The sequence below is a fragment of the Misgurnus anguillicaudatus genome, chromosome 24 (assembly GCF_027580225.2).
Source record: "Misgurnus anguillicaudatus chromosome 24, ASM2758022v2, whole genome shotgun sequence".
In the NCBI taxonomy this organism is placed as follows: Eukaryota; Metazoa; Chordata; class Actinopteri; order Cypriniformes; family Cobitidae; genus Misgurnus; species Misgurnus anguillicaudatus.
In genome coordinates this window covers 16,978,486-16,997,435 of record NC_073360.2, presented here as the reverse complement: position 1 = coordinate 16,997,435, position 18,950 = coordinate 16,978,486, and the positions used below count along the sequence as shown (strand labels likewise).

Below are 18,950 nucleotides of genomic sequence, written 5' to 3'. Positions count from 1 at the left end.
CTCAGGTTGTCACACCACAGAAAAATGTACTATCAACCACTCAGCCAAATTTGAATGATGAAATAAAGTAAATAAAATAAGTTATCAAAATTTTGTTAAAACAGGCAGGATTTTCTCCTCTCAAATTGGTGGGGGGGTCACCTGTCACCACTGAAACCACGCCCAATTGCGGGAAAGATGGGCAGCATCCGAAAGCAAAGGCAGCTCACTTTTTGCCTTGCTGCCTCATGAGTTTGGTGGCATAAAGCAGAAACGCATTCGGACAGACTTCATAGGCAGCTTAATGAAATTCTGTTTTGAAATATAAACAGAGAGAGCACCTTTGTAATAACTAAGCACATTTTTGAAAACTGCAATACTAATACAAATACATTTATAATGTGTTCACAAACAATTCTCTGAAATGACTTTTCACAAACTTTAAGGGTGATAAAATAATAACAGAATTTCAAAATAAAAGCCAAAGATACATAAAAAATGTACCAAAAAAAATATTAAAAGAAATGAAAGTTCTGTCGGTAAAAAGCAGCACAGAATTCAGTCTATAAATGCATATAATCTGATATATAAAAATAATCTGATCTCTTCTTGTTCCATCTACATGTTACTTAATGCTGATTCACCTTGTTTTAAATAAACAAGTAACCACATTGAACACCTTAGCAACCCAAAAGCACTCAAAACATTTGAACAACTCCATTACAGTGACATGGGCATCACCCAAAACCCAAAGTTTAAACTAAAATGCACCACTTCTATAGAAAATGTAAAAATGTGCTTCTTGTCAGTCTATTGTGTTTCTGTAGGAATGGTATTAGCCTTTAGTGCTGTAACTGATGCTTGTGTTAGTTAAACAGAGATAATTCCTGCCAAACATTAACACCCGCAGGCTCCAGCAATGACAGGCACCTTGTGAAGTCATGCAAGTATCATTCTCAACTAAATCCTTTGCTGAATATTTTATTAAACAATTCATTAAAATTCCTTTCTAGTACAGTTTGTAAAACAACAACATTTGTATCTGGCAGCTTGGTATGATGTTGTCTGTAATCCGTGAGGAGTGTTTAAACAGATTTAACTGCTGATGTGTGAACTTGATAAAGACTGAAGGGTGTAGGCTCCCCAATTGGGGACTGTATCTCCGCTCACCCTATTTCCTCTCCGATCGCTCGCATTGGAGAAATGAGGTGAAGTCTATTAGGGTGGAGTGATCCTGATGGAGGAGAAAGATAAAGAGTTTTCTTTACATATTACAAGTGTTTGATTTAAAGAGACAAGAGACCGTTGGAGTAGGTGACCATATGGCTCCCTAGAGTAAAGGGGTGGGGTGAGTTAGCCTTATTTGGGGTTAAGAAATAAGGGGAGGGGTGTTAATGACCCTCTCCCTGTCATAAAAGTGGGCGGGTTTTTCTTATGGATGAATGAACAAATAGATAAGTACTGAGCCAGGCTTTGTTAAGGGTCACATGAAAGAGTTTTTACAGGCCAGAGAGCGTAGCATGGGCTGAAAACGTGCTCACACGGGCTTTTGGTAAACGGCTAATATTCCTGAAAAAAATTACTTTATTTACGAAGGATTGAGAGTTAATGATTTGTGAGTTTGCTTGAAGTCACAATGTGTGAAGTTTGGTGAAATTTGGCCATTCGTTCAGGCTAAAGAGGAATACAACGTAGTGAACGTTCTGGATCCCATCTGAACACAAGAAGATCCACCAGCCTGCATGCCGATATGATGCTTAAGAAAGTCAGATTTCAGGCAAGTTCATTTTAACTTCTGAAACCGAGCTGTGTACACTAACTGCACACACTAGTCACATTATGATTTACTATGTGGAGGATGTGGAGTTGACATTATTTGGGATTATGCACTTGTTTTGTTTAAAAAACGGACAAACCCAAATGTTCTTAATTTTTTAGTTTCTGGGGTTATTTGTGTTAGAATTTCACTATTTGTTTTTTTTTTTTGGGGGGGGGGCAGTTTTAAAAAGCATGTTGAAGTTGGGTTTCTGGTATAGTGTCACTAAAGAAAAATAGAGAAATAAATGTTTTTTACTGTAATAAAGTCTTAACATTTGTTTTCTGGATGCTAAGCGTATACCATAAAAGCCAGAATCTCATTTATTGGTTTTAGGGCTTTGATGTGCTGACTAAATAAAGCCATTCATAAAAGCTTTCTCGTAGTAAAAGTGAGAGTTAATTTCATCCACACCTGTCGTAGCTCTTCCAGCTGACCCAATGTATCCCAGTAGTGCTGACAGGACTTTAACATCACCTGTGAGACACACAGAAGGAAATGAAATGCATTCTGTATGACCATGAGGAATTTAGAAAGACAAAACAAATACCAGTCTTTGTGTTGTAGGAACTCATTGTCTTTGTGTAAGCCTTTTCACGCTCATGTGTTATGTTAGGAAAGAGTACATTTAGGTTTTAGCTTAAAAAAAGTGTATTATTTTCATAGTCGTTTCAAGATGATCTGCGTAAGAAATAATATGTACTGTAAAAAAATCAGCATGAAATTAAAACAACTTGGTTTTGCAAGTCAATTCAACCAACTATTACGTTTTGACGTACAAAAGTTGACTTCACTTTAAAAAACTAGTTAAAATTGTTTAACTTAATTTGTTAAGTTAAAGTAACAAAAATATATGTTGATTTGACAAAAATGCTGCATTTTTTACAGTGTGGCTTTGATTATAAAAAGTAAAGTTTACCTGACCAGTTTTATGTTGTTCTAGCTCAGTGGTTTTCAAACTGGGGGCAGCGAGATGGTGCCAGGGGGGCCCCAGTTTTATGACATTTTATAAAATACATTCATTTCTCATGAATTCTGTGTAATTAAACCTAAAAAATAATAAGCCAACTAACCAACAGCACTACTAGGTATAATTTTATATGTTTTGTTTAATTAAAATATTACATTTTAAAACTGTTTTTGTCATAAATTTTCTTTAGGGGGGCACTGTACACAAGGGGGGCCGCACGCTGAAAAAGTTTGGGAACCACTGTTCTAGCTGACCAGTGATCAGCCACTAGAGGGCGTTGTTGTCGCATTAATCACAGGATTGTATTTATTTATGCTATTTGAATATCTTTTGGGGAAATCTATCTTTTGAAAAGTTACCTCACCTGAGGCAACGTTTGTTTTAGTCAGTCTTGACTAATTAATCACTACCAGTAGTATGAAATGAATTGCACTTTTTTGAAGTATGTTGTTTATGATCAACTTAAACAAAGCTCAGATCCCTCAGCTAATTCATTTTCTCGCATTGCCATGGAGTTCTTGTGAAGTTTTTTTTTTTAGTTGTTTATACCAAACATAACCAGAGGGAACTTGCTGAATTTTTGAATTGTGAAGATATCTTTGTAGTTCACTTTGTAACTTTTTTTATCTAGCTTTTATGTCTCTGGGTATTTAATATTTTCATCTCCTATTTGCATACATGGTGATTTGTATTCTTATCTCTCTATTCATATAATTGACATGGAAACAGGCCACAAAGTTGCTAATTTTTTTACAACTAACTTGCAACTCTAACTTTTATATGTTGTTCATAGCTTCCACTTAAGCTCATTGTTGGCTCTCCTGCTTGTAAGTGTCTTTGTATATTAAACTGTCTGCTGAATGAATAAATGAAAAACGTTTATGGGTGTTAGTTAAGCTCATAGAGACAATGCTGATAGATGCTGCACTTTATTTTTCTCACTTCTTCCCACTTTGGATGTGATGCTGCAGGTTACAAAGAACATAAGTCGTTTTTTTAAGAAGAGAGGACCCTCCATAAACTTCTGTATAAGAACTATTTTATAGTTTCTATTTAAATTGACAAATGAACAAAGCTAATAAAACTTCTGTTCTTAAGCATGAAACATCAATCTCATTTTGGCTGGCTTAGAGCCAGCAGACCACTCCAGAAGCACTCCACACGCCCCTCCTATCAAGAGAGGGCATGAATTATTCTGAGAGCTAAAACACAATGCTAGAAGAAAACACATTTGTAACTTTAACAGACCGGTGACAAATACTTAACATTCAGTAATCAACTGGAATTTACTTAAATAAGTGTGGATATTTCTGTCCTACTGAAGAGAAACGTCTACCTATAGTCTTTTTCTGGGATTGACACACAAACAATGACAATAGCAGGACTGACCTGAGGTCTTCAGTGCACTGGCAGCTTCCCAAGAGACCCTCAAACAGAGGAACAGCACTGAGGTGGCAAATACCTCTTGGCCAAAAGTGAGTTTTTCCACATATTCTGAAATAGGCTTACTACTGCAAGCAGGGGTCTCTGCAAGTTTACTGAACAAGTGAGAATTTCTTTGACTGGAAGAATGAGAGCCTTGTGTCAGACTAGGAGTGGTTGACAGCACGGGAAGGCAAAAATAGTGAGGGGTAAGAGGCAGTTTTGTGTCCGTTGGTTGGGTTTGAATGTTGTGCAAGGCAGAACCTCAAAATTATTGGAGTGACAGCACATATTGTAGGATATCTTCAAGTTGGAAGCCATCCAACTTCATAATGTCTTGTTTCTGAGGAGGCGTCTTATATCAGGCGAATAGAAGCATTTACAGGTAGGATCTGCTGTATTGCTTGGACAGATATTTGTGTGACTGGTTTTTAAATGTGAATTAACCTACAGTTTTATAATAGCATTTAATGTACCGCATATTTCGATGTAGTTCACGTAAAATTGGTTTGTGAAATTTGTCAATAAAATGGGTGGAGATTTTGAATGGAACATGCAACATGAAAGCTACAGTTTCAAGGTATTATAAATATTACATTTAAATAATAAAATATAAAAACTGATTAAAACTAATAAAGCAAAAATTTAATGTTAATTTTCCATATGTTACTCGAAAATTTTTACTTTTTTAGCTATAATAAAAAAAATTATCAAAAATGTACAGATCGGTTTTCTATAGGGTTTAGATTATTCCAGGACTAGGCTTTAGTTATTTTAGGACATTTAAGTTGTTTTTACAAACATATACAAAAATCAATACTGATGGGCATTTTGATACAAATAATGACACTGACATATGTTAAGATTTGTGAGTGTAAAATGTTTTTAAATTAAGACAAACCAACATGATCTATGGACAGTCGTGTTATAGTCACGAAAAATTTGATTAATTTATTTGTGTCCATTGGCACAAAATTCAGTTTTTTTCCTGCCTGGAGCACAAATGTCTTTTTCATGTCATTTTATGTTTTCTATTTTTTCCCTATTTTTAAATCATTGGTTATAGATTTGAGGTTTGGGTTAGGATGTACTTTTATGTATTGGTTTTTACATGTTTTCTTTTAAAACTATTCTCAACTGGAGTTGGGGTTTGAGTTAGGATGTCTAAAAATGTAACAGAAAGTGAATCTAACCCCAACCCCAAGCGACAATGTTAAGAAAATAGGAAAAAACTATGAGAAAACAATACATAAAATGAATGAAACGAAAAAGAAAGTCGTGCCACGGACACAAAACCATAGAAATTCTTGTGATGGTCACGATAAAACGTTTGTGCTAAAGGCACGAAAAAAAGCTGAACCCTGCGCCATGGACAAAAATAAATTAATCAAATTTTTCATGACTATAACATGACTTTCCATGAGGTTCAAAAATGCACTTTAGTTTGGAATAGGATAAACCCTGCCCGGGAAACCACCCCAAAGAAAAAAAATACTAACATATAAATACTTTAATTAATACAATTTAAATCATATAAAATTGTTTTATACTATAGTAATTAAAAAGAGAAAGAGTTTGCATACCCAGAACCAGCAATGCTCAGTTTAAAAAAAAAACTTTGCATTCTATAGCTGCTCGAAAAATGTGAGATTATCAATGATTTGCTTAGTAGATATGAGGCGAGTTCCTGAAAGTTTCTCTTATTTGCCTTCCAGATATTTTGGTTGAACGCAGACGGCTGAAATAATCTATGTCCTTGTTTCTATCAGAGCTGAAGACACAACATAAACCCAGCATTGTGAGAAACTTTTAGCTTTAGGGAAACATTACAACTAGTGAGAAAACAAGGAGGTACCCTACTGATTTACCGTTTCACAGAGAAAGAAATATAGAGAGACACCCACTCAGTGTAGGTGCCACGTTAGTAGCTTCCCCTCTCTCACTACTGATGTCCCACCCCAATACAGAGCACTCCATTGAGCACAGTGAATGGGGACTTTTCCATGATCACTTTGGAAGGTCACTGGTGAGTAAAAAATGCTCCACTGCGTTTTGGTTATGATAATCAAGCCTCTGTTTTCCAGGTCAATGTGTTCACAAAGAAATGAGAATTTCAGGCCCTGCCAATGAATGTGTTTAACATTGCTGGAATTTATTTACATTGAAGTGAAATATACAAGCACATTAAGTTAATAGCAGGCATTATTGTGGAAAATGCAATGCACAGACGCTATCACTTTTTTGGTGTGTAACCTTTACAGACATGATGAACTCTTAATACCTACATTAAAATAATACATTGAATGTTATGCCTTGTTTAAGAGAGTTGCACTGTTGTTGTATACTTTATTGTAATTGATATCAGAAGGTTGTATTCGATTCACAATTAATAAAGAAAATATGTGATTAAGATTATATCATCGCGTCAGCTTTGCAAAAGGTTGTGGGTTAAATCCCGGGGAACACATACACAATGTGTATAGCCTACCTTGTAATTTGCTTCGAATTAAAGCATCTGCAACATGCATAAACATAAATATCATAAAACTAATGTTTGGTATTGAAGCGTTTCATAGACGAGAAAGATGCGTGTGGCCTCCAAGGGAGCAGCAACATCTGCATTTTATGCAGCGTCTCCAGCTTTTCCCTGCTGATATTTCCCACCTCCCACTTTCTCTTTGTCTAAAAGATCCTCCAGACACTTTAACACGTTTTCCGTGCATCATTACTCACTATTAACACCCCTGAATGTAATTTAGATCCGAAGCTTTGTGATTTAAAAGCACGCTAATGGAGCTAAGGTCATCTTGCTGCTGGACAAATGTGTTTGTTATCAGATCTGCGTTCTGTCAGAGTCTGCATGGCTCCAGCAGTGGTCAATAGGTGGAGACAGGAGTAGTTTGGCTAATTCGGGAAAGCAATGATGTCATCCATTATTGCGTAAAAGACCAAAATAGTGACTTTCCTCATGAAGATAACGTTCTCGGACTGAAGCAGTGCGAGACAAAAGAATAGATGGTCCACCAAAAGCTACGGAGGAAGGAGATTGTTTAGGATTTTCCATTAAGCGAGGAGATTTCCAAAGCCGTTTCCTTTACTCTGTGTACACCTCCTCCTGTTTTCTAGCTCAAAGCCCTCCTTCATAATTTACTCCCTGGGAAGAACTTTACCTCACTTCTGCTCATACACACCCGCGACTGGCTCTCATAGACTTTAGGGATACATTTTTACTGATGTCTGGAGATGTGTGAAGGGCAGGGACCTTTATGGGATGGTGAGGGGTGAGTCTGGGACACTTGCGTTTGTGGCAGCGACTAATTGTATCACAACTGCTTTTAATAGCACAAGGGGGTGTTGGCATTTTTCTTTCTATTTTTTCTTTTTTGCCTTAAGGCTTTGAGTTCCTGTATGTAAGCCACTTTCCTTATGAGGGGAACATTTTTGCTTTGATCTCTTTTTTTAGTGTGGAATAGAGGAGTTTCTCCCCAAATTTGGCATCCATGAACACTTGCAGTGCCTGGCATACACCTGAGTGAGAATCTGACATCATCATAAAGTCCTGCGAATGTCTTTCTGATCTAATTTGACTGGATTTGGTGGGATCAGATTTTACAAAAAGACACTGGAGTCTTTAAGAAACTGGTTTCTATTTTGAGGATATTGGCATTGTGTGATGGATACAGCCAATAGTAGCTTGTGGCTTCACCGTTGAATCTTCATCGTCATCTTTGCAAAGGTAAAGCAATCAAATACACACTATGGTCCACCACTTTCCAATAAGCCAGCATACAAATTTAGCTCTTTAATGAATAACATGTATGCATTCATGAGATGCTTTCATCCAAAGTGACTTGTTGCAGTGCATAACACCTATTTATTTTTAATAATGCATGTGCATTCCCTGAGAATCGAACCCATGACTTTGTCGCACTAGCATGTGTCAGGGCTTTTCTAGTCACAGTCTGCTTGCGTGTCTATACATTTGTAGCGTGGGTCCTGTGGTCCTCCTCAGTAGAGGAGTCGGCCCCCTTCTGCACTCCTCTGACTGCAAGGATTAAACACGTTGAAAAGACTTCTTTGTGCCGGCTGCATTGGAATTCCCGTTAAGCTCAGTGTCTCAAGGAAACAAACGGCCAAAGTCAACGGAACGTTTGAGCAAGTGCCTGTTGGAATAATGTGTTCACCGTTAACCCCTGCCCTGCGTAGCCCCCTTAACATGCAAAGAGCAGAGAAATAATGACTCAATAGTGTCCTCTGAGCCAGGAAGGTATTAGTCAGGGTTTCTTTGCACGGATGCATTATTTAACTCAAACGGCAACATGCTTCGATTGCCTTTGCATTCGTTTAAAAGGTTGTGTGCTGGGTTATAAGGCAAACCCTTTGATAGATCAGAGAGATACATGGATGCTTTACCTCACATGAACCCAGTGGCGGCCGGTGACTCTTTTTTTTGTGGGAGCTTGATGTGAAGTTCGTCACAACATGTAGTGGTTCCTTATTTCAAAATATGTGTTTTCTGCGTGTCGAGTGATCCTATGTACATCATGCGTCTTGTCAAAATAAGTGCCTGCTGCAGACGCGTCTAAAGGGTTTATGATAAAAGAGATGCTTGCGTTTGCCAGATACTCACATAATCTCATGCATAATCAAAGTTTAGTGTTAAGGGAGTGTCTTGCGTGTATTTTGTGAACGTGAGCGTCTCTTTTATCATAAACGGTTTTGACGCGTGTGCAGCAGGCACTTATTTTGACAAAACACGTGATGCACGAGGTTCACATGATGCAACAAACACATATTTTGAAAACTCAAGCAACACACGACACTCCGAACACATATTTTGAATTTGCGCCCCTCGGATGGACAGTCACATGGACAGACAACCCTCTAAACTTGTTATGACAAAGTAAGTGACATTGTTGATGCATTTACAGGCTGGCGAAATAATATTATACAGTTCACTTGGCAAGACTTTTGAATAGTTTGTTATTTGTAAGCATGGGGACACATCTCTGTTCGTGAGTAGAAATGGAGAGTCATGTGTCATTCTCAGACTCATCTTACAGGAAACACTATCTACAGGAAGTCTGCATATAGACTCAACAATCTCCATGGTTCTCCTCTCCTGCCTCCTGTTTGTTTGTCCTGTTTCCTCTTTATTGTTTAGGGAAAGTCTTCCAGTGTGATCTTCCCATTGCACGCTCGTGCATGTAGATACTGACATCGCCGATGTTGTTATGGTTAGATGTGCATTTATGTCAGTATGTAGTGAATGTTTGGACAAAATGTGAACCCGTCTGTGAAATCCAGCCTAAAGTCTTATAAGGAGCATCAAAGTTTGATTTCACTCAATCTTTGACATGACCTTATGTCTACTCAGTCAATATTAAATATATCAAGGTTATTTTGACAGAATGTTCTGTACATAATGTAGGATGATTTGTTTGTAGAAAACAAAAAACACCATACCAGCAAGACCAGCATATGTTGTGTTTTAGTGCTGGTTTGCTAGTGAACACCAGCTAAACCAGCACCAAACCAGCATTAGCACCAGCATCCCATATGTATGCTGGTGACCATAATTCCCATGCTGGTCCATGCTGGTTTGATGCTGTTTTTCTAAGCAGGTTTTGGATAAAAGCATAATGCATAACTGTAAATCATTAGATGGTTAGAGCTAGATCATCTTGGACCAGGAATAAACCCTTATCCAGCTGGTTAGATTCAGGTTTTTACAAAACACAGCTATACCAGTTTGGATTTTTACCACGGCCGGCCACCTGTACTCCCGAGTAACCCTATCGTCTCTGGCTGGTTGTCAACAATTCAGCTCTGTTTTGCTCTTGGAAGGTTGTATGAGCATGCACACTGAAGCCTTTGATGTGTTCTGGTGACCTTTGTCCAGTGTGTCTTCACCATGCAGGTGGTCTTCCAGTTATTAGCTTGTAACCCAGCTCTTGTCTTCCTCATGAGTGATGAGGAGATCCGAAGATTCCAAAAATTCCAAAGATTCCACACAGCACTGAAAAACATCACAGAGTCTTGAAAGAAAGATACGTGTGCTAATGTTAAATAAGTTCAGATTAGATTTTTGCGGGTATGGTTTGGAGAACATGGAGAATAATTTTTTTTAGTAGGTGTGGTTTGCTCTCTTAAATGTGAACCCTGTTTGTGAAATCCAGGCTGAAGGCTCAATTTTAAAAATTTTAGATAAGGAGGAAAGTTTGATTTCAATTGTTAATTACTCTATGATTTCAATCTTTGACATAACCTTACTCAGCCAATATTAAAGATATCAAGGTTATATTTTTACAGAATGTTCTTTACATGTAGGATGATTTTATGTACAGTAAATCACAAAAAATACTTTTCACATATTCACAAATAGCAATGTTCAGTTGAAGAAATGTCTGTTTTTTAAAATTCCGAACTCAACTTTACATCATTTTCCAATTTGACATGGGATAATTGCAGCCTAAACATTTCTATTTCTGGTCATATTTATAGTCAATTTTCACATTCCTCCAGTTTTAGTTACATTTTTGTGGTTGGTGCTAAAATTAAAGCTATTAAGTCAGCCACTCACCATCACTGTGTTTGACTTTAGCCGTAATTATACACTCACAGAAATCTGCCTCTTAATTTCCTGCCTAGATACGCTGTGTGTGTGTTTGTATGAATGCGATACACGTCGCTTGCCGTGGGGAAAGATTTTGCACACGTGTGTTTTCTTTGAAGATCTCTGATATGACACAAAGGCCTTGGGGAATGTGATCCCAGATGTCGTGCAAACCGAGTTTGATGACGGCAAATACAGCGTGCCATTTCATTATTGTTCCCTAATTCACTTTATGAAACTGGTAACATATGGCTACACTATAAAAAAGCAGCATGAAGTTAAAACAACTTGGTTTTGCAAGTCAAATCAGCCTACTATTTTTAGTTTAGAAAAACAAGTTAAAATTGTTAGACATAAACATTTTTCCATGTTTTAGTGCTATTATTGGGTCCCCAGTGTTTGTACCTAGAAATTGTGAAAAAGATCAACCCAGTAACTTTTTTTGCAAGCATGTGAAAAAATAGGTCATTGAAATTTGGCTCCCCTTGTGATGTCAGAAGGGGATCTTTTTATAATAATACAACCCCTTAATCTGCTCTATCCAACCACAACACTGCGATTTAGTACAGAGAGAAATAGAATTGAGTTTCAATTTCAACAAACCACCATCATGGCGATCAGTGTCTGCATTTCATCGGCTCATTTGCATTTAAAGGTGCAGTGTGTAATTTTTAGAAGGATCCCTTGAAAGAAATGCAAAATAATATACAAAACTATATTATCAGTGGTGTATAAAGACCTTTTAAAATGAACCGTTATGTTTTTATTACCTTAGAATGAGACGTTTTTATCTACATACACAGAGGTTCCCCTTACATGGAAGTCGCCATTTTGTGCCGCCATGTTTCTACAGAAGCCCTTAACGAACAAACCTTTTTACTAAGTTGTCTCTGTCGATGACATGTTTGTCCGGTGGTGACTATTGTAGATTCTTTATGTATTTCAAAAGCAAGGGTTGGGCAGTGGACTGAGCCGTTGGTTGCAATTTGCAAACTCATCACTAGATGCCACTAAAATTTACACACTACACCTTTAAAAGGTCACACTCAAAAACCCATTTTTGCACACACATACAAAGTGGCAATTTTAACATGTTATAATAAATGATCTATATGATGTTTTGAGCTAAAACTTTACATATGTACCGAAGATTTATTTTACATCTTAAATAAGTCTTGTGAAATGTCCCCTTTAACTTTATTTGTTAAGTAAACAATATATGTTGATTTGACACAAATGTTGTGTTTCATTTTTTACAGTGTTTTAGAAACCTTTATTTTGGGTATAAATCCAACCTCTACTACTTCACTACATTTTTTAAAAATGTTTCAATGAGAAGATTAAATGATCTTTTGGGTCCAATGTATTTTACTGCAGACTCCATAGACAACTATTCATGTAGTCATGAGGACTAGTATTCCTACATCAGCATATTCCTACGACTATACGTGACTTCATTGCATTAGTGTCCATTTATTTCCTCTCTAACCAATCAATGATGGTGGTGGACAAAATTAAGATCTAGTAGAACACAGAAGTGATGTATGTGTGTTATGAAGAGAAGATATGAAGAGCGTTGTGCTCACCACCAGGTGGAAGTCTCCGAGCAAGCAGCTGGCAGAAGAAGATAAGCAGCTCGTGGAAAAGTGCTCATCATCTCCCCCTGTGTGTTTAAACCTGATTGAAAACCCACCGATGAATAATCCACAGAGCTTGAAGGCAGGAACTACAGAGCTGTTATTAGCCTTCAGCAGGAAGAGATGCTCACCACATTTCCTTTCTCTCTTATAAACCAATTATGATTTTTGTTTCCTTCAGCATTTCCCGAGCACACAGAAGATCTGTCTGAAAGAAAATCCTTTAAATGAGCTCCGGCAATGTGCATTAGAGAGTAAATCACATCAAGAAGGTTTAATGCGCGGTTAAACATCTACATTCCAACAGTACCACCACGTTTCATTCAGTGGTTTATCAGCCAGCAAATGATCCATGGCCTGCTTCCAGACAACAAGGCTCTCCAGAGATGTTCCTGGAAACACATTTTTGGACGTTATGTTAAACATAACAATACATTTTACCATTTTACTATTTAACCTGATAAGGATCACTGTGCCGTACACGGCACACCCCCTACCTTGCACGTGAGGCTGCATGAACGTCCTTGTAACTTTGAAGCATTAAATCTTCGAAACATACGGTCATGCGGCATATCGTTTGAAAGCTTAGATTCTCAGGATTCCATTAAGCGCAAACACAAAGCATAATATGATTTATAGCAGTCATAAAACTGTAATCTAGTTGTTAGTTACCTGAACCATAGATTTAGGATAAACTTACCTTCAAAATCTTCCCTTTATCCGCTTATGTGAAATTGTCCAAAACAAATTGTTCATAAATCCCCAAAAGACAAAGGAAATGTAATATCCAAGTCTTTAAATCCAAAACGATTTGTTCGCCTCACAATCTTGACGTTTCTGACCGAATTACTTATAAATACTGTAAACAATTAGTTCACTACTGGACATTCGTTCGACTCTCACTTTCATTCTCGATTTATAATGAAATATTCTGGAATTTCAGCCGTTTCATAAGAGGCTACAGGTGACAGGCAACAGGCTCTGTTGATGTGCGGGAAAAACAAACGGTACTGTTTTCTTGACGCAGTGTTTTTTGGGAAGCTGAACAAGATTAAATTTCCCTCACACTCCTTTGGTTGATTTTGCGATCTAAAAACAAAACCACAAATCTTTCTCAAGCAAGTCCCGTGTGCAGCGCTGCCAACAACGTCCATGACCCGTAAAAAGCACATCATCGGTTGCATGCCCTTGCTCTCTGGTTAATGTGTGAATAAAGGGAAGATTTTGAAGGTAAGTAAATATCCTAAATCGGTGCCGCCCGGTCCAGGTAACTAACAAGTAGATTACAGTTTTATGACTGCTATAAATCATATGAAGCTTTGTGTGTGCGCTTAATGGAATCCCGAAAGTCTAAGCTTTCAAACGATGTGCCGCATGACCGTATATTTTGAAGATTAATGCTTCAAAGTTACAATGACGTTTATGCAGCCTCACTTGCAAGGGAGGGGTGTACCGTGTACACGTATAGCACAGTGTTCCTTATCAGGTTAAAGCTTTGATTGTGTTTACAGTGCGCAATATGACATGTGTTCATGTTTCACATGTAAAAAAACGCAGTCTTTTTCACACAATTTACTTATCTGTATAGCGCTGTTTTCACTGTCCTCAAAATTGGCTGATGTCTTCCTTGTTCTATGAAGTCCCTCTTTCAGAAATACATAATGAGTTCTGATTGTGTAGTTTGTTTGGTGCGTTTTGATTCGATGGCAGCTTAGCTTGCCGTTAGCTTAGCTGGCGACTGACGTATTCCTGTGGGCGGAGTTTAGTCAAAAACTGTTTTAGTGACGTCATTAAAGCAGGAAGTAGAGGGCTGTAGTCCAAACCAGCCGTTCGCTGTAGGCGTTGAAAGACGAATTATGTTAAAGAAAATATATCGCCTGGCATGGACTTTGAGCTTTATTATTTTACAGGTATTATTGATGCTATTATAGCAACATTACACACTAACTAGGGTTTAAAAAATGGGATCAGGAAGAAAGTGACCTTTAAATTAATTTATATAAACAAAACAATCCGAAATTCTGTTTTTTTTTTGCTGCAAACACTCGAGATGTCCATGCATATGATTTGCTAGTTAACGCAGTCATATGTGGGCTAGGGTTTGGAGATGGTAAGCAGCTTTTTGTCCAGATCTACATGCCTTTAACCAACCGCATCTCTCCATCTTTTTCCACTGAGCATCTCCCACTTGCTAGGGAAAGTCCATGCGAACAACACCAGCCTTTGTGCTTCTGTCAGAAAACTATGCTGTCCTACACATTGTTGGGCCTGGGAGCAGAATCAGACTACGAATCAAACTCAAAGATACTAACAGAGAGAGATGATTCAATGCTGCTTAGCAGACTGGGCTTTGATGAGCAAAGAGGCATGTGGCAATAACAGAGTTTTGGAGTCTGATCAAACCAAAGCTCAATCTGTCTGATCTTCTGTCTGTCTGCTTTCATTCTTTGTATGTATTCCAGATGACATCCATCTAGTTCCATTATTACCCAATAGCGCTTGTGTTGTCTTTGCTTAAACTTGTTAAACTTCCTCTCTCGTCGCTGTAAATCCGTGCCTTTCTTCTTTTCTTGTCTTTTTTATGAAGCTGCATCCTTTTTGACCAACATCTGTTATCAGCGCCATAGCCAACAGGCAGGAATGTAGAGTTTAGCTCAGAGCTGCGTGTACAGACAGGTCCACGCTGCTCTGAACAGAAGCAGGTATCCTTTCTGCTCTAAATAAAGACGTGAAGGGGCTCGAGAAAAGACGGGATATAACAGAGTTACGTTTCATCAGGGACATTGATGTACTAAATCAGAGATAGCACCTTTTTCAGTGTTTTAAAAAAATGGAGGCGTTGTGTTTGTTGGACAACTGGCAAAAGGTAAAATTTTGTATATTACTTTCTAATCTAAAATATTCAGATGATTGTTTCAATCAAAAAAAATCATTCATGTTGGATGCATGCTTTCTCTGCCAGCTGGGCAGAAAATATTTTAAGACTAGGATTTGATGTACAAACAACTGCTTTGGAGGCTTTTGGCTTCATTTGGTTCTTCATTGTTTAGCTAACAGAATTTTATAAAAGCACATGTCTGGTTAGATTGATGACATTTGATACAGTGCCTGATATTTGCAAGCTATTTAGATTCTCCCTACCTCCAAAAAAGTGTCTTTGTATCTTACTACAAAAGTGCTATCATGTCTCATCGAGTAATTATGTTAGATTATGCTCTTTGAGTTTATGCTCATTTGATCACAAGCCAGTTTGTGTAAAGCCAAGTATTGATATTATAAAAATTCTGCTTAAACTACAGGTACAGTGACTAAACAGAGGAAAGATGTTTTGTGTGTGTATTGTATGCATGTGTGTGTGTTAACAGGCTGAAAATAGCTTGACTTAGGGAATCCGAGGGGTTAAATCTATGTTATCTGTTTGCAAATGCCATTTCTGTGAGTACTCTATTCATTGGGTCAGTGAGTCACCTGTGGATTCAGCCGGGGAATGCCACATGTCTCCCACTCACACTATTGTGTGTATATGCTTGGCTGGCTTAGTTGTTATCTACAGGACACCGGTCAAAGACAATATAAACACGTATGTGTGAATCAAACCATTAGCTTAATCTTAAGGCTTTCTAAATTCTAAAAATCCTCTATGCATGCATGTGGTATGTTGCAATTTCTATATGCTAAGCACACATTCTTATATAATTTCCTCTTCTTTCTAAGGGCAATTTTCATGTATGCTTGATAGGCATGTGTGGTTTTATACTTGTCAGCTATCATATCCTTATGTCCTAAATTTATACAGTCTCAAGAAAGTATAGTATATTAATATGAGGACAATAAGATGAGCAAAAAGTACCATGTATTGTATAAACATAGTACAAAACATTGTAAAAAAAAAGTGCTATATACATTTCAATTGAATTAAAGTTTGTAAAAGTCTGCAATGCACAGTAACACAAAAAACTTAAAAGTTAAGCCAAACTTAAACATGTATAGATGTCATTTATCAGATAAAATATCAAGCCAAAATAGAAAGATAGCACAAATACACATTTCAAACCAAAAAATGTTTAGAAAAGTTTGATTAGCCTACATCTTAAAGGATTAGTCCATTTTCTTAAAAAAAATCCAGATAATTTACTCACCACCATGTCCTCCAAAATGTAGATGTCTTTTTTTTTGGTTCAGTCGAGAAGAAATTATGTTTTTTGAGGAAAACATTCCAGGATTTTTCTCATTTTAATGGACTTTAATATACCCCAACACTTAACACTTAACAGTTTTTTTCAATTAAGTTTCAAAGGACTCTAAACCATCCTAAACGATGCATATGGGTCTTATCTAGCAAAACGATTGTTGATTAAGTTGTATTTGGACATTGGGCAATATTAAAGGTGCAGTGTGTAAATTTTAGCGGCATCTAGTGGTGAGGTTGCGAATTGCAACCAATGTTTCAATTGCAATTGAAACACATAGAGAGGCTACGGTAGCCGCCACCGGACAAACATGTCATCGTCGGAGACAACTTAGTAAAAAGGTTTGTCTGTTAAGGGCTGTAGAAACATGGCGGCACAAAATGGCGACTTCCATGTAAGGGGACCCTCTGTGTATGTAGATAAAAACGCCTCATTCTAAGTTAATAAACACATAACAGTTAATTATGTAAGGTCTTTATACACCCCTGATAATATAGTTTTATATATTATTTTGCATTAAAAATTACACACTGCACCTTTAAGAAGTATTTGGACACTGGACAGTCTTAAATGTGCAACATGTTTAGAGTTATAAAGGTCCACTATAAATGACTTTTAATTCTGACAAAAGGTCATTATTCAATATCTGTTTGCAGATAAATAAATTGGACATTTTTAAGGCCACTGTATATTACTGAAACCTTATACATCTTAAACATGTGAACATACTCACACTTTGTTACGTTGAATGGTTTTCTTAAATCTGTGTTTGTCTCTTACAGGACCCTCATGTCCCAGAGCGAGTAAGTGACAACACATTGGTCATGGATAATTTAAACCAAAATCTTACTGGTGGGCACATCAAGTCTCATCAGGTGCTGCAGGTGAGATTAAACAAACTTGAACATGACACAGAATATAAGAGAAAAACTTAAACCTTTAATTCATTCAACTAAGCTGTTTTTCTTATTCGTGCGATTTACAGTTTGTATGACAGTAAGAAGATAAAGGTATAAGTGAAATTTTTGTACAACAGCAGTAAATCCAGTAAAGAAGCTTTCGTCTGGCAGACGAGGTTTGAGTGATTGTGAAATGGGGTGATAGACAAACTGTGAAACATGTCTTGAGGGCATCATTACCATCATCACCTCTTGCTCCAAAATGCCTGCCACATCTATGTGGACTTCTCCCTGTTGCACATAGATGGCATGTTGAAGCTTTTAAAACACAACGATCATCTCTCCCTCAAATCCTGTAAGATTTGCCTTAACCGATTAAACCAATTGCATCCTGCTAATCTCGTTTAAGCGGTCAGTAATATCCTAAACCCGACCATATAGTCTACCACAGCCCCGAGGAGGTAATAATGCCTTTAGTATATGTTTGGAAAGGTGGCCTGCTTTGCAATTATCTAAAGGATGTATGTAAAAAATAGAATAAAATGTCTACACAAAAAAATTATATCTAGTGCACATCCATAATATTACTATGATTGTGCCTTGAGCAAAAAATGCACAATCAGAATAAGCTAATGGATTTCTGCTAGAAAAGATGATGTCATCGCATGATAGTGGAATTAGAGGGTACAGTCTCCCCCTCCCAGTCATTACACTGTTGCCATGACAACCTCCCCCTCGCTGAGCTTTTAAGATGAGAAAAGACATTACTCTCACTAGGACATAATAGATTTGTAAGATGAACACTTAACCACTTGCTCAATTGTCTGCCAAAGGAACCTGTAGCGTACTAAAATGAGATGTTAAATCGTATCAGTTTGAGTTGGTATACATTCATAATGTATTTCAACTGCAGTTTTAAGCACCAAACTTGACACTGACACTACTTTGGTTTCTTAAGAGCACACCACTGGATTTGATTGAGACTGGAAAAGGGCTTAAGGTCCAGGCAGAGCGCCCCCATTTGGTCAGTCTAGGAAGTGGCCGTCTGAGCATAGCCATCACCCTGTTGCCCTTGCCTGATGGCAAGACTATTCATAAATTATGCATGGTTTTCAAAGATTAATGGTTTTCCATGAATATATTATGCAAAAATTGTGTAAATATAGTACAAAGCTGTGAAAATATGACATGATGCTGTTTGGAAAGAAACATACATCTTTAAAATACAAATACAGTAAATGCTTATTGTTTAAACCATTGGTGTTACCTCAGTGTTGCGCTTGTAAAGCTAATTACCGACCCTTGACCTACAGCAGCAGGGGGACATTAAAAGCAAACTCTCCTAATTAATAAAGCCCCCTCCCCATAATCCATCAACGTACTTACTTTCTATTAAACGGACCACAGTGTCTCCTTTTTCA

The 18,950-nt window shown here is 37.4% G+C and overlaps 1 protein-coding gene across 1 annotated transcript in view; it reads left to right on the top strand.

Annotated features, from left to right (window-relative positions):
- The first annotated feature begins 6,085 nt into the window (after positions 1–6,085).
- phldb1b (pleckstrin homology-like domain, family B, member 1b) overlaps positions 6,086–18,950 on the top strand; it is a 77,071-nt gene continuing 64,206 nt past the window's right edge. The window contains exons 1-3 of the mRNA XM_055196241.2: positions 6,086–6,213; positions 17,413–17,514; positions 18,488–18,611. Of these exons, the coding sequence (XP_055052216.2) occupies positions 6,136–6,213; positions 17,413–17,514; positions 18,488–18,611 (304 nt within the window). The 5' untranslated portion in view covers positions 6,086–6,135. The remainder of the gene's footprint in view (positions 6,214–17,412; positions 17,515–18,487; positions 18,612–18,950) is intronic.